This window comes from Ranitomeya variabilis, chromosome 2 (assembly GCF_051348905.1).
Source record: "Ranitomeya variabilis isolate aRanVar5 chromosome 2, aRanVar5.hap1, whole genome shotgun sequence".
NCBI classification, from domain to species: Eukaryota; Metazoa; Chordata; class Amphibia; order Anura; family Dendrobatidae; genus Ranitomeya; species Ranitomeya variabilis.
This window is the reverse complement of record NC_135233.1, coordinates 637521797-637538412: the sequence shown is the minus strand read 5'-3', so window position 1 is coordinate 637538412 and position 16616 is coordinate 637521797. Positions and strand designations below refer to the sequence as shown.

Sequence of the window (16616 nt, the reverse complement as noted above, 5' to 3'; positions counted from 1 at the left end):
GCCTTCAAGCACTTTTCCTCTGGTCATGTCCCAGTATATACAAAAGTTTCATGCATGTTGTGCAAAAAATGCAGCAAATTCCGAGAGCTTTAAAAAATAGAAGTGTTCACCATTTGTTTTTATTAATTACTGTAATTATGATTCAAAATTCATAGTAAATGAACAAAAGAAATGTCTAAGCCAAATCAATATTTGGTATGATTATCCTCTGTACTCCATGCCTTCAAAATTGCCAAAACAGCATCAACTCTTCAAAGTACATACAGTAGTTTTTGAAGGAACTCAACAGGGAGGTTGTTTCAAATATCCTGGAGAACTAACCACAGTAGGTTTTTGCAAATCCTTCCGTCTCTTTATACAATCCCAAACAGTCTTGATGATGTTGAGACCAGAGCTCTGTGGGGTAATATTAGCAATTCCAGGAGTCTATTCTTCATGTCACAGGTCATACACCATGGCAAGATTAAGCACATGAACAAAACATAAGGTAGTTACACTCCACCAGCAAAATGTCTCTAAGGCTAAGTTCACACTTGCGTGTGGCTGGTCTGCGGACCAACTTTTTGCATTTCTGTGCAATCAGCGTGCATGTCAAAACGCCGCATCCACATGCATCCGAATAAAACGCATGTCCCTGCATACCCAATGTTAAAGATAGGTACGCAGGATGACGCAGGACGCATACGGAAATAGGGGGAGCATAGGCTAAGCTTTAGGGAGGACGTACGCAGCCATTCGCAGACCAGCCACACGCAAGTGTGAACCCGGCCTAAGGCAAATATTCCAAAGCAGACTGGGGTTTCAAGATGTAATGTTCAAGCTCTTTTGAAGATGCAGCAAAAAATAGGCGAAGTTGTGAACCACAGACGTAATGGTCAGCCACGGAAACTTAGGTGCAGCGAATGAAAGACACATTATGATTACTTCCCTTTGGAATCATAATCAGAACATGTTTAGCGGTGCCATCAAATCAGAATACCAGGTGTTGTATTGCACCATATGAGATGTCCTATCTCCTGTGATTTCAAAAGCCGATTGTCACGACTCTGTTGTTGGGTGTCCCAGGACCAGGGACTCCTTCTCGGTCCCTAACGCTAGGGGTATCCTAGCTCGCCCTGTTTCCTGGGTTACTTCTGATGGTGAAGATGCCGGGGCCATGTACTTTGCCTTAGCTCCTGACTTCACCCTCAGTCTGTACCCTTCCCCTTACCCAGGGAAGAGGGGAGTAGTAGTGAACTGTAATCCACCAACCAGACTAACAAGGTAATACAAACAGGGGTAAAGAAAAGATACACACACATATAACAAAAGTATGCACCGAGTTGTTGAGGATGGGGTTAAGCCAAAGTAGGAGAAGAAAGGGAATTATCACACACTCAAAACCTAGCAACAGTCACAGATAGATCCACCAACAGCCTACTCAAATAACCAACAACAACTCCAAGACCCAGTTTATATAGGAGATGGGAGTGGCTAACAGTGCACAGCTGAGAGCCTTAGCTCCTGGAGCTATCAACAGAGAAGATTAACCCTTGCACTGTCCAAAGAAATTTACACTGTTTAATAGAAAGGTGAAGTGCTTCTACCCAGTGCAGGAGCAGGAGAAGTCAGACACAGCGGTCTTCTGGCTCCTCTCTGTCGCGGTAAACCTGAGACAGCGACTGTTTGAGAAAGATTCTCCGGAATCGAAACATCACTTTTTGTCACAATCCAGGAGCACCTTTTGTACATTAGTAAGACTATTTCACTTTTGCAAGAAACTAATGAGCAGTGAATATTTCTCCTTTTATCTGTGGAACCCACTCCCATTCCAATAGTACCTTAAAGTAAATAAACTATGTTCCAAATTATTGTGCAAATTACATTTTTCTCAGATTTTCCTAAATGGTCGGTGCAAATGACAGTCAGTCTAATAAAAGTCATCACCCGTTAGACTATACATCGAATTTTATTGAAGAAACCTCCCAATGATAACAGTATAATCTCCAAAATGAATAAAAACTCAAAATGCACTGTTCCAAATTATTATGCACAGTAGAATTTTTATACATTTGATATGTTTTAAAGAACTGAAAATGCTCATTTGTGGAATTTGCAGCATTAGGAGGTCACATTCACTGAACAAAAAAGCAATTTAACGCCAAAACATCCTAACAGGCCAAGTTACATGTTAACATAGGACCCTTCTTTGATGTCACCTTCACAATTCTTGCATCCATTGAACTTGTGAGTTTTTGGAGAGTTTCTGCTTGTATTTCTTTGCCTCCCAGAGCTGTTGTTTTGATGTGAACTGCCTCCCACCCTCATAGATCTTTTGCTTGATGATCCTCTAAAGGTTCTCTATAGGGTTGAGGTCAGGGGAAGATGGTGGCCACACCATGAGTTTATCTCCTTTTATGACCATAGCAGCCAATGACTCAGAGTTATTCTTTGTAGCATGAGATGGGGCATTGTCAGCATGAAGATGATTTTGCTCCTGAAGGCACGTTTCTGCTTTTTAGACCATAGAAGAAAGTTGTCAGTCAGAAACTCTATATACTTTGCAGAGGTCATTTTCACACCTTCAGGCGCCTTAAAGGGCCCTACCAGCTGTTTCCCATGATTCTGGCCCAAAACATGACTCCTCCACCTCCTCGCTGACGTTGCAGCCTTGTTGGGACATGGTGGCCATCCACCAACCATCCACTACTCCATCCATCTGGACCATCCAGGGTTGCTCAACACTTATTAGTAATCAAGACTGTTTGGAAATTAGTAGTCATGTATGTGTGGGCCCAATACAACCATTTCTGCTTGTGAACACTGTTTAAGGGTGGCCGAATAGTAGGTTTATGCACCACAGCAAGCCTTTGAAGGAGCCTACACCTTGAGGTTCGAGGGACTCCAGAGGCACCAGCAGCTTCAAATATCTGTTTGCTGCTTTGTAATGGCTTTTTAGCAGCTGCTCTCTTAATCCGATGAACTTGCCTGGCAGAAATCTTCCTCATTATGCCTTTATCAGCACAAACACATTTGTGCTCAGATACAGCCACAAATCTCTTAACAGTACGATGATCACACTTATGTTTTTGGAAAATTTCTAATGTTTTCATCCCTTCACCAAGGCATTGCACTATTTGATGCTTTTCAGCAGCAGAGAGATCCTTTTTCTTTCCCATGTTACTTGAAAACTGTGACCTGCTTAATAATGTGGAACATCATTTTTAAGTAGTTTTCCTTTAATTAGAATCACCTGGAAAACCAATTATCACATGTGTTTAAGATTGATTTCAGTGATCCATTGAGCCCTGAGACACAATAACATCCAAGAGTTTATTTGAAAAACAATTAAATCTTTATGACACTTAAATCCAATTTGCATAATAATTTGGAACACAGTGTAGTGTGTGCACTCCCAAATTTTTCTGCAACCATCTCAGGACTGACAGCCACCCGTGGGAACCCATGAATACCCATTTACTTTTAGGTGAAGTCTGCCCAGAAGTGGTCTTCATGGAAGAACAGCAGACAAACTAAGGTTAAATTACTGAACTATGCAAGAAAACATAGCAATTGTAGTGCAGAAAATGGAAGCTGGTGCTCTGTACCGATGAGTCAAAATGTGAAATATTTTGCTGTAACAAAAGACAGTTTGTTCAACCTATGACTGAAGAGAAGGGATGAGCGAACATGCTCGGTGATAGTCGATTATCACTAGAGTATCTGGGTGCTCGAATTTGCTCGTTACTCAGCGAGCAATGGGCGACGCTCGAATTTAACTCAAATCCCCGCCCCACATCTTTGGTGCCTGTTTCACAGCCAATAAGCATGCTGTGATTGCCTGTGAGTCACAGTAATGCCTTAGCCATCTTGGTTGTGGCATTATCAGGGATTATAAAAGAACAGGTGCTGCCTGGCTCAGCACATTGCCGCCATTGCACATCTCTGTGACACTTCATATTGGAGTGAGAGAGTGCTTGTCTAGGCCTGTGTATGCAAAACATAACGATTCAGAGTCCTGTAGTGTTGATACTGGTGTTGAAGCAGAGCCATCATATTAACAACCCTTGTCAGGACTAATCCTTTGCTTTGCTGTTCATATTGTAAGGAGGAGGAGAACCAGGCTGCAAGTACCTGTATTAAGTCGGGTCTGGAACTGTTCAGGCTGCATCCTCTGTTCCCGGGGGGAAGCAATAGCAAGTCGAACCTTCCTCCTGACCAATGGGGGTGGGGATATAAAAGGGGAAAGCGAGCGCAGCAGAGCAGTTTCGTGTAAATGGAGGGAAGAGCACAGTCAGGGCAGCGGCGCGCTCAGCTTTCCCTCCCCACTGAGTTCCAGCGCTGCAACAGAGCCCCACTGTCTACAGAGAGACCGCTGCCAGGAAAGAAGCCGGGCATTCTGCAGCAGTCCAGAGAGAGGGACTGCTGCGCTGAGGAGAGCCGCGCGCTCAGCAGCAGCTCAGAAAAAAACTTGACGGGAGCATCCGTACAGCGCAGGCCCACGCTTTATTATTCCTGCCACTTACAGAGACTGTGAGGAGAGACGTGCAGGGTGCCTGTTGGTCACCACAGAGCGAGGAGTGAAACGTTCCGGGCGAGTGAGTACTGACAGCGTGCTGCTAGGGCGAGATCGGGTGCAGTATCCCGCCAGGAAACCAGCGCGCCAGTGGTTGTCGGCGCTTAAGTCTCGGCAGGAAGAGGCAGCGCGCAACATAGAGAGAAGAGTGCAGCGAGTCCAGTGGCTGACATAGATCGAGGTACCGTGTGCTTCATGACTGTGAGTACAGCGCACGTGCCGCAAAGAGACAACCGAGTGCTGGATAGACTTGAGTAACCCACCTTACTAGCATATACTTTCCCGCTCACGGGAGACCCTGACTTCGGGAGTTTATATTTGCATAGCCACGTTGGGCTCGTAAAGGACTGTGGCCCGTACCCTTGTCAGCCACTGCAGTATATGGACTACCGGTACCGGAGAGCGACCACTGCCGCCAGAAGATGGGGCATTGTTGCCCACAGGACCTTCCAGTAAAAGACACCTCGCCAGCCGTTGCCGGCGCTATTGAGTTCCCAGCAGGAGTGACAGTTTGAGGAACTCCTTACACAACTGCTTCACAGGAACTGCCATTTACTGATCCTTTCTTTTTAAACTCTGCATATCCTTTGCAAACTGAACTGTTTATTCCCCTGTTTAACCCATTGCCTCCCTGCATGGAGTATTCCCCTGTTATTAAACCTGGTAACCCTTGATCTGCCTCCGGTCCGTTACTGCATCCCGCAACCTGCTTACAGTATCACATACAATCTGCATTTTACCTAGGGCTTGAGAGAGAGTTGCAGGAGCAGGGAGACTTGCTCTACATTTATTTGGTGACAAATTGGTCCAGATTCTTACCAACTTATTCTGGCAAAATAACTATGACTGACCTTACAAATTTTCTGCAGAAGTTCAAGCTTTCGTTGCATAAGACCAATATTCTCTGAAATTGTAGTTTGCAGCAAAATGCAGAACACTCGCTCTGAAAAATTTGGTATTGTTGTGAGCTCATAAAGGAATCTGTACAAAAAAATTGAAACATAGCAACATCAATTTTCAAATTGCACTACTTTTATTTAATATTACAAAAAAAAATTAAAAAAATCAAATTTTAAATCTAAAATCCACTGGGGTATACAGTTTATAAACATGGCAGACTCATTCCTTTAAAATAAGGTTGTACCAGCAGAATGTGCAAACATTTTACAGACATCTGGCATTCATATATGTGGAATAATCACATGGAAACATACCCAAATGCCACTACTATAAATTTATTCAGTGCTGTGCAGTTGTGACCTATTGCAAACTAAAATGTGTGACAGAGACCTTTTATAGAATGAATGTCCATATTGTTGTTCTGCAACAAAATATTTCCACATGTAGTGGCGGACACAGACAAAAGAAGGCCCCTGTGCAAAAATAATATATGGGCCCCTCTTTGCGTTTGTATCAGAACTGGCTTACTGATTTGAAGGTAGAATTGGGCCCCCTTACGTCTTGGGACCCTGAGCGGCTGCACACATTGCACAAATGATATGTCCGCCCTTGCCATGCAGCCCTAGCCTTTTGATGTATTCACCTATGTGTATATGCCAGTTTTGTTAATTCAATCTCATCCTCATTTCTGACTGTAAACAATTGATATCTTGTGGGAAAAAAAAATTATGAGGTTTATAGCATACTAGCTGAAGAGCCCGGCGTTGCCTGGTCATAGTAAATATCTGTGGTTAGTTATAGCACCTCACTTCTCTTATTTTCCCATCACACCTCTCATTTTCCCCCTCACATCTCTCATTTTCCCCCTCACTCCTCTTATTTTCCCCCTCACTCCTCTCATTCCCCCCTCACTCCTCTCATTCCCCCCTAACACTTGTCGTTTCGACCTCACATCTGTCATTTTCCGATCACTCCACTATTTTCTCGCACTCCTTTCATTTTGCACTCACACCTTTTCATTTTCACCTAACACCCCTCATTTTCACCTCACACCTCTCATTTTCCCCTCAGTATATACATGTTTGTCATCTCCCTTATATATAATATACACCTGTATGTCATCTCCTGTATACAGTATATACCTGTATGTCATATCCCCTGTAAATAGTACATACCTGCTGTATGTCATCTCCTCCTGTATATTGTATATACCTATGTGTCATCTCCTCCTGTATATAGTATAAACCTGTATGTCATCTCTTCTGTATATACTATATACCTGTATGTCATCTCTTCCTTTATATAGTATATACCTGTAAGTCATCTCCTGTATATAGTATATACCTGTATGTCATCTCCCCTGTATATAGTATATACCTGCTGTATGTCATCTCCTCCTCTATATACCTATGTGTCATCTCCTCTTTTATATAGTATACAGTATACCTGTATGTCATCTCCTCCTGTATATAGTATATACGTGTGTCATTTCCTCCTGTATATAGTATATACCTGTAAGTCATCTCCTCCTGTATATAGTATATACCTGTGTGTCATCTGCTCCTGTATATGGTATATACCTGTGTGTCATCTCCTCCTGTATATAGTATATACCTGTGTGTCATCTGCTCCTGTATATAGTATATACCTGTGTGTAATCTGCTCCTGTATATAGTATATATCTGTGTGTCATCTCCTCCTGTATATAGTATATACGTGTGTCATCTCCTCCTGTATATAGTATATACCTGTGTGTCATCTGTTGTGAATTTACTTTTTGGCTCCCTCTAGTGGCTACTAGGGATTTGACTCTGGGTATGTCTGTCATTCCTTTTATGCTCACCTGGGTCGTTAGGTCAGGGGTGTTGCTATGTAAGCTCCCTGGACCTTCAGTTCTATGCCTGGCAACGTTGATATCAGAGCTAATCTGTAGTGCTCTTGTCCACTGATCCTGGTTCCTGCTTCATTAAGCTAAGTCTGTTTTTTGCTTTTTGCTATTTGTTTTTGTTTGCTATTTTTGTCCAGCTTGTATATAATCTGTATCCTGACCTTGCTGGAAGCTCTAGGGCGGCTGGTGTTCTCCCCCCGGGCCGTTAGACGGTTCGGGGGTTCTTGAATCTCCAGCGTGGATTTTTTGATAGGGTTTTTGTTGACCATATAAGTTATCTTACTATATTCTGCTATTAGTAAGTGGGCCTCTCTGTGCTAAACCTAGTTCATCTCTGTGTTTGTCATTTCCTCTTACCTCACCGTTATTATTTGTGGGGGGCTCGTATCCTACTTTTGGGGTCCTTTCTCTGGAGGCAAGAGAGGTCTTTGTTTTCCTCTTCTAGGGGTAGTTAGCTCTCCGGCTGCGCGAGACATCTAGCGACCAACGTAGGCATGTTCCCGGCTACTTCTAGGGTTGGCGTTAGGAGTAGATATATGGTCAACCCAGTTACCACTGCCCTATGAGCTGGATTTTTGTACTTCGCAGACTTGCTGATATCTCTGAGACCCTCGCCATTGGGGTCATAACAGTTTGCCAGGCCCGTATTAAATGTTAAATGCATTGCAGAAGTGGGATTATAAGAAAGAAAGCTCTGAGTTTTTTTCTCTCTCTCTCATTTTTTTTTCTTTTCCCCTTTACCTCAGAGTGGCTTAAGCTTGCTGCAGACATGAATGTCCAGACCTTGATTACAAGTGTGGACCAGCTTGCTGCTCGTGTGCAGGGCATACAAGATTATGTTACCAGAAATCCTATGTTAGAACCTAAGATACCAATTCCTGAACTGTTTTCCGGAGATCGATTTAAGTTTAGAAATTTCAGGAATAATTGTAAATTGTTTTTGTCCCTGAGACCCTGTTCCTCTGGAGACTCCGCTCAGCAAGTGAAAATTGTTATTTCTTTTTTACGGGGCGACCCTCAGGATTGGGCTTTCTCGCTGGCGCCAGGAGATCCGGCATTGGCTGATATTGATGCGTTTTTTCTGGCGCTCGGTTTGCTTTATGAGGAGCCCAATCTTGAGATTCAGGCAGAAAAAGCCTTGCTGGCTATGTCTCAGGGCCAGGACGAGGCTGAGGTGTATTGCCAAAAATTTCGGAAATGGTCCGTGCTGACCCAGTGGAACGAGTGTGCATTGGCTGCAAATTTTAGAAATGGCCTTTCTGAAGCCATTAAGAATGTGATGGTGGGTTTTCCCATTCCCACAGGTCTGAATGATTCCATGGCCCTGGCAATTCAAATTGACCGGCGGTTGCGGGAGCGCAAAACCGCAAATTCCCTCATGGTGTTATCTGAACAGGCACCTGATTTAATGCAATGTGATAGAATCCTGACTAGAAATGAGCGGAAAATTCATAGACGCCAGAATGGCTTGTGTTACTACTGTGGTGATTCTGCACATGTTATCTCAGCATGCTCTAAGCGTCTTACTAAGGTTGTTAGTCCTGTCGCTATTGGTAATTTGCAACCTAAGTTCATTCTATCTGTAACTTTGATTTGCTCACTGTCGTCTTATCCTGTCATGGCGTTTGTAGATTCAGGTGCTGCCCTGAGTCTTATGGATCTGTCATTTGCCAAGCGCTGCGGTTTTGTTCTTGAGCCATTAGAAAATCCTATCCCTCTTAGGGGTATTGACGCTACGCCATTGGCAGAAAATAAACCGCAGTTTTGGACACAGGTTACCATGTGCATGACTCCTGAACATCGGGAGGTGATACGTTTTCTTGTTCTGCATAAAATGCATGATTTGGTTGTTTTGGGGTTGCCATGGTTACAGACCCATAATCCAGTCTTGGACTGGAAGGCAATGTCAGTGTCAAGTTGGGGCTGTCATGGAATTCATGGAGATTCCCTGCCCGTGTCTATTGCTACTTCTACGCCTTCGGAAGTTCCGGCGTATTTGTCTGATTATCAGGATGTCTTCAGCGAGTCTAGGTCAAGTGCATTGCCTCCTCATAGGGAATGTGACTGTGCAATAGATTTGATTCCAGGCAGTAAGTTTCCTAAGGGAAGACTGTTTAATCTGTCGGTACCTGAACATACCGCGATGCGTTCATATATCAAGGAGTCTCTGGAGAAGGGGCATATCCGTCCTTCTTCTTCCCCTCTTGGTGCGGGATTCTTTTTTGTGGCTAAAAAAGACGGATCTTTGAGGCCTTGTATTGACTATCGGCTTTTAAATAAGATCACTGTCAAATTTCAGTATCCTTTGCCGTTGTTGTCAGACTTGTTTGCCCGGATTAAAGGTGCCAAGTGGTTCACCAAGATAGACCTTCGCGGTGCGTACAACCTTGTGCGCATTAAGCAAGGGGATGAATGGAAAACCGCATTCAATACGCCCGAAGGTCATTTTGAGTACTTGGTGATGCCATTTGGGCTCTCTAATGCACCTTCAGTTTTTCAGTCCTTTATGCATGACATTTTCCGGAAGTATCTGGATAAATTTTTGATCGTTTATCTGGATGATATTCTGGTTTTTTCTGATGATTGGGACTCGCATGTGGAGCAGGTCAGGATGGTTTTCAAGATTTTGCGTGAAAATTCTTTGTTTGTTAAAGGCTCAAAGTGTCTCTTTGGTGTACAGAAGGTTCCCTTTTTAGGGTTCATTTTTTCCCCTTCTGCTGTGGAGATGGACCCAGTCAAGGTTCGAGCTATTCATGATTGGACTCAACCCTCGTCAGTTAAGAGTCTTCAGAAGTTCTTGGGTTTTGCTAACTTCTACCGTCGTTTTATCGCTAATTTTTCTAGCGTTGTTAAACCGTTGACGGATATGACCAAGAAAGGCTCTGATGTGGCTAACTGGGCTCCTGCTGCCGTGGAGGCTTTCCAGGAGTTGAAGCGCCGGTTTACTTCAGCGCCTGTTTTGTGCCAGCCTGATGTCTCACTTCCCTTTCAGGTTGAAGTGGATGCTTCGGAGATTGGGGCAGGGGCCGTTTTGTCGCAGAGAAGCCCTGGTTGTGCTACTATGAGACCTTGTGCCTTTTTCTCTAGGAAGTTTTCGCCGGCTGAGCGAAATTATGATGTGGGCAATCGGGAATTGTTGGCCATGAAGTGGGCATTTGAGGAGTGGCGTCATTGGCTCGAGGGTGCTAAGCATCGTGTGGTGGTCTTGACTGATCACAAAAATCTGATGTACCTCGAGTCTGCTAAACGCCTGAATCCTAGACAGGCCCGCTGGTCATTGTTTTTCTCCCGTTTTGACTTTGTGGTTTCATATTTACCAGGTTCTAAGAATGTGAAGGCCGATGCTCTGTCTAGTAGCTTTGTGCCTGATGCTCCTGGAGTCGCTGAACCTGTGGGTATTCTTAAGGAAGGAGTTATCCTGTCAGCTATTTCTCCAGATCTGCGACGTGTGTTGCAGAGATTTCAGGCTGGTAGGCCTGACTCTTGTCCACCTGACAGATTGTTTGTGCCTGCTAAATGGACCAGCAGAGTCATTTCCGAGGTTCATTCCTCTGTGTTGGCAGGGCACCCGGGAATTTTTGGCACTAGAGATCTGGTGGCCAGGTCCTTTTGGTGGCCTTCCTTGTCAAGAGATGTGCGGTCATTTGTGCAGTCCTGTGGTACTTGTGCTCGAGCTAAGCCTTGCTGTTCTCGTGCCAGCGGGTTGCTCTTGCCCTTGCCTGTCCCGAAGAGACCTTGGACACACATCTCTATGGATTTCATTTCGGATCTTCCGGTGTCTCAGGGCATGTCTGTCATCTGGGTGATATGTGATCGTTTCTCCAAGATGGTCCATCTGGTTCCTTTGCCCAAACTGCCTTCCTCTTCTGATCTGGTTCCTGTGTTCTTCCAGAACGTGGTTCGTTTGCACGGCATTCCTGAGAATATTGTGTCGGACAGAGGATCCCAGTTTGTTTCCAGGTTCTGGCGATCCTTTTGTGGTAGGATGGGCATAGATTTGTCGTTTTCGTCCGCTTTTCATCCACAGACTAACGGTCAAACGGAACGAACTAATCAGACTCTGGAGGCGTATTTGAGGTGTTTTGTCTCTTCTGATCAGGATGATTGGGTGACCTTCTTGCCGTTGGCTGAATTTGCCCTTAATAATCGGGCTAGTTCTGCCACCTTGGTTTCACCATTTTTCTGCAACTCTGGTTTCCACCCTCGTTTTTCCTCGGGACATGTTGAGCCTTCTGACTGTCCTGGGGTGGATTCTGTGGTGGATAGGTTGCAGCGGATCTGGAATCATGTGGTTGACAACTTGAAGTTGTCACAGGAGAAGGCTCAGCGTTTTGCCAACCGCCGCCGCGGTGTGGGTCCCCGACTTCGCGTTGGGGATTTGGTATGGCTGTCTTCTCGATTTGTTCCTATGAAGGTCTCCTCTCCCAAATTTAAGCCTCGATTTATTGGTCCTTACAAGATATTGGAGATCCTTAATCCTGTATCTTTTCGCCTGGATCTTCCGGTGTCGTTTGCCATTCACAACGTATTTCATAGGTCCTTGTTGCGGCGGTACGTTGTGCCTGTGGTTCCATCTGCTGAGCCTCCTGCTCCGGTGTTGGTTGAGGGCGAGTTGGAGTACATGGTGGAGAAGATCTTGGACTCTCGTCTCTCCAGGCGGAGGCTTCAGTACCTGGTCAAGTGGAAGGGCTATGGTCAGGAGGATAATTCCTGGGTGGTCGCCTCTGATGTTCATGCGGCCAATTTAGTTCGTGCCTTTCACGCCGCTCATCCTGATCGCCCTGGTGGTCTTGGTGAGGGTTCGGTGACCCCTCACTAAGGGGGGGGTACTGTTGTGAATTTACTTTTTGGCTCCCTCTAGTGGCTACTAGGGATTTGACTCTGGGTATGTCTGTCATTCCTTTTATGCTCACCTGGGTCGTTAGGTCAGGGGTGTTGCTATGTAAGCTCCCTGGACCTTCAGTTCTATGCCTGGCAACGTTGATATCAGAGCTAATCTGTAGTGCTCTTGTCCACTGATCCTGGTTCCTGCTTCATTAAGCTAAGTCTGTTTTTTGCTTTTTGCTATTTGTTTTTGTTTGCTATTTTTGTCCAGCTTGTATATAATCTGTATCCTGACCTTGCTGGAAGCTCTAGGGCGGCTGGTGTTCTCCCCCCGGGCCGTTAGACGGTTCGGGGGTTCTTGAATCTCCAGCGTGGATTTTTTGATAGGGTTTTTGTTGACCATATAAGTTATCTTACTATATTCTGCTATTAGTAAGTGGGCCTCTCTGTGCTAAACCTAGTTCATCTCTGTGTTTGTCATTTCCTCTTACCTCACCGTTATTATTTGTGGGGGGCTCGTATCCTACTTTTGGGGTCCTTTCTCTGGAGGCAAGAGAGGTCTTTGTTTTCCTCTTCTAGGGGTAGTTAGCTCTCCGGCTGCGCGAGACATCTAGCGACCAACGTAGGCATGTTCCCGGCTACTTCTAGGGTTGGCGTTAGGAGTAGATATATGGTCAACCCAGTTACCACTGCCCTATGAGCTGGATTTTTGTACTTCGCAGACTTGCTGATATCTCTGAGACCCTCGCCATTGGGGTCATAACAGTCATCTCCTCCTGTATATAGTATATATCTGTGTGCCATCTCTTCTGTATATACTATATACCTGTATGTCATCTCTTCCTTTATATAGTATATACCTGTGTCAAGGTGAAAATATATTTTCTTATATACTTTTGTACTTTTATACTCTTATACTGTGAAACAATAAGTTTTCCCTTGCTAATGCAAATGTAACTGTATTAAAGATGGCTGCCAGTGTTCATTCTTCACTTCAGTTTAGAATCTGAAGGGTTCAGTTTCATTTCTCCTGAAAAGATAACTCAGGAATGTGAAGAAAGAAGTAACCACCGGGAGACGTTCTGACGAATCGGAGAGAGAGACTGGACACTAGATGTATACTGCATAAACCCCGCCTATTGCATTCCTTTTTAGTACTGTGTATTGTAAAATAAACTCAGTTGCTGTGACCGTTACACACATGTGTGTGGATCCACGAGCATGCACCGAGATTGAACCAGCTACCTGTCTGACTCATTCTTACCCGGTACCACATGCTTATAGTTTAATTTGGAATGACTGGTGAATGAGGGTATATTGTCGTTACGACCCCGACAATTTGGAGCCCAACGTGGGGCGTGGCCAGCGATCCGAGACCCCCTGGACCCATGCCTGGATGTCTGTGGATGATACCCGTAGTGGCTGACCTCGAGGACTGTTCACCCTCCGAACACGGTAAGTGGCGATCATATACACTGTATGTGTCACACTTGCTAGTGTCTCAGCCGTTATTGGTTTGTCTGTGGTCTCCTTGGGTCTGGGGAGTGACCGGTCGAGTGGTGAGATCGAACGCGATCCTGTGCCACGCTCTGAACCAGCAACTGAGAGACGTCGCATCCGGCGCGTCCTCGTGTACACCACACCTCCTCCACCGGTCATTGTACTCTGTTCAACCACCCTACCCGTGACTATTGTCTAGTAGTGAAGTGGAGTGAAAGATTGAGCAAGTTGTAGTGTGTGGGGCGGCTTAGAGAAGGGATAGGAGACGCAGCCTCTGTGATATTGTACCAGCTAGGTAATTAAGACGTCCCGAGAAGGGACCACCTGTATTTCTGTGGAGGGCTCTCACTAGGAGACCTGTTGTGAATTTGCTTTTTGGCTCCCTCTAGTGGTTACTAGTTTTTTGACTCTGGTTTTTCTGTCATTCCTTTTTTCCGCACCTGGGTCGTTAGTTAGGGGTGTTGCTATATAAGCTCCCTGGACCTTCAGTTCAATGCCTGGCAACGTAGTTATCAGAGCTAATCTGCTGTGCTCTTGTCTACTGATCCTGGTTCCGGTTATATCAGCTAAGTCTGCTATTTTGCTTTTTGCTATTTGTTTTGTTTTGTATTTTTTGTCCAGCTTGTTCCTAATCTGTATCCTGATCTTTGCTGGAAGCTCTAGGGGGCTGGTGTTCTCCCCCCGGACCGTTAGACGGTTCGGGGGTTCTTGAATTTCCAGTGTGGATTTTGATAGGGTTTTTGTTGACCATATAAGTTACCTTTCTTTATTCTGCTATTAGTAAGCGGGCCTCTCTGTGCTAAACCTGGTTCATTTCTGTGTTTGTCATTTCCTCTTACCTCACCGTTATTATTTGTGGGGGGCTTCTATCCTGCTTTGGGGTCCCTTTCTCTGGAGGCAAGAGAGGTCTTTGTTTTCTTCTACTAGGGGTAGTTAGATTCTCCGGCTGGCGCGTGTCATCTAGAATCAACGTACGAATGATCCCCGGCTACTTCTAGTGTTGGCGTTAGGAGTAGATATATGGTCAACCCAGTTACCACTGCCCTATGAGCTGGATTTTTGTATCTTGCAGACTTCCACATTCCTCTGAGACCCTCGCCATTGGGGTCATAACAGAGACCGCCTCCCGACTGTTTAGAATATCGTGGCAGGATAGTCTGTTAATCACTGGTGTTCAGGTTAGGGACAGAAAATATTGAGCGTGAGGCTCTTTTTCTAATACGTTGAGCGAGATTCCGTATTGTAGAACACCAGTGTTGATATCGCTGCCAGTGGTTTACTGCAGAAAATCACAGTATTCTGTGAGTCATGTTGCGTCTCTTAAAGCAGAAGAAGTCAGTGCCCCACAAGTTAGATGAGGATTCTGTGGAAGTCAAGGCAATAGTTGAGTCACGGGAGGGCAAGAAGGCAGTCAAGAATGTTGAGAGATTGTATAAGCATGTAGGATTGCCCTCGTCAGGGAGATTGCAGCCGGCTATGTGGTATAACCTCATAGAGAACAAACGAGGCATGTTGAAAGATAAAGGATTGTTAGAACAAGCACAAGCTCATCTGCGAGTTGCGCGAAGCTTAAAGAATGAAGGATGGAAAATAGGTTGATGGAGAGGGAGGATCAGACAATGTAGAACCCGTGTTTGGTTATAAAATGCCATTGAACTGTGATTTTACAAATTGTAAAATGGCCGCCGTGCCACTGATGATGAAAATGCAGTCCCAGCCACCGCCCTGTAATGGCGGGACGAGCTCTCCAGAAGCGTGGGTGTGTCCTGTTTGTGTTGTGCAGAATCCAACTTGGGTGGAAACCTGCCGTGTGCGTGTACGGGCCGTCCTTGGGGCTCCGCCCAGACCACGGAGGATCATAGGAAAGTTTTGTTGAAATTAAGTCTGAAAACTGCTGTAATTTGTGACTGTGTAGAAGATACGGAGCTTTTTATCAGTGCTGTGTAGGAGAGGGGAGGGGCGAGTGAGCCCCTGCGCGACCTGCTTGAAATTTCTCCCTTCAGTGTTGTGGGCTAGAGAAAGGGGGGCAAAGAGCTGGGCTTTTGTATTCTCCCTCCTGCGCTGAGGAATGCAGTGATTTTTCTTATCTACGTGTTTCTAAAAGGGAGGGGGCACACGCGTAGCTGCGCTTTTGAGTCTCTCTGTGTTTACTTGGTGTAGTTCACGCGCTGGTCCGGATGATGCATTGAAAATAGTAAAGAGTTTTCAAAAGAATTTAGCCCAGCAGGAAAGGAGTTAAATCAGCAGCGCTTCTTACCCGCTCACTGGCCCCCTCCGCTGCAGCTGCAGGTCACAGCTATGTTCCTTATCTCTATGTAACAGAGTTCAGCCTCTGCCCTCCCCCCACTTCACACACAAGTCCAGCTTCACACTCCAATACGCCTTTAACCCTGTATAGGAATCTCACTCCATCCCAAGCCTCGTTATGTCAATTTTCAGACCAAGAGCTTGCTTTAATCGGTGTAAATGCCAGACCCCCCCCCAGCCCGGAAACGCCCCTACATCTCCTCTTCCCATGAAACCTTCACACTTACAAGGCCAGATTTTCCAGGAATCTGAAGTTTGGTTTCCTTGTCATTCACGCTACTACATCACACCTCAGGAATCCCAGGTTCTTTTCTCAGTGGGGTATGGGGATATAGTTACCCACCAGGTGGAAGCCATAGTGAACCCAGCTAACTCTACCCTGTCACATAGAGGTGGTTTGGCCCAACAGATAGCAAAAAAAGGGGGGCCCAGCCATAGCCCAAGAGTGTCAGGCCTACCTTGTCGTTTATGGCCCCTTGCATCCAGGAGATGCTATGTCCACCCAAAGAGGGAATTTGCCCTGTGATATAGTGTTACACACCGCAGGCCCTATATATGATTACAAGACACCCGAGCACTGCCGTACAGTATTGCAGACTGCCTTGCAGACAGAGCTCACCTATGCAGGACATGCTACAGGTG

At 45.4% G+C, this 16616-nt stretch overlaps 1 protein-coding gene across 1 annotated transcript in view; it reads right to left on the bottom strand.

Annotated features, from left to right (window-relative positions):
- Positions 1-16616, bottom strand: part of FMN2 (formin 2) — a 450026-nt gene that overhangs the window by 189542 nt on the left and 243868 nt on the right. Inside the window, exon 10 of the mRNA XM_077289102.1 lies at positions 5407-5536. Coding sequence (XP_077145217.1) covers positions 5407-5536 — 130 coding nt within the window. The remainder of the gene's footprint in view (positions 1-5406; positions 5537-16616) is intronic.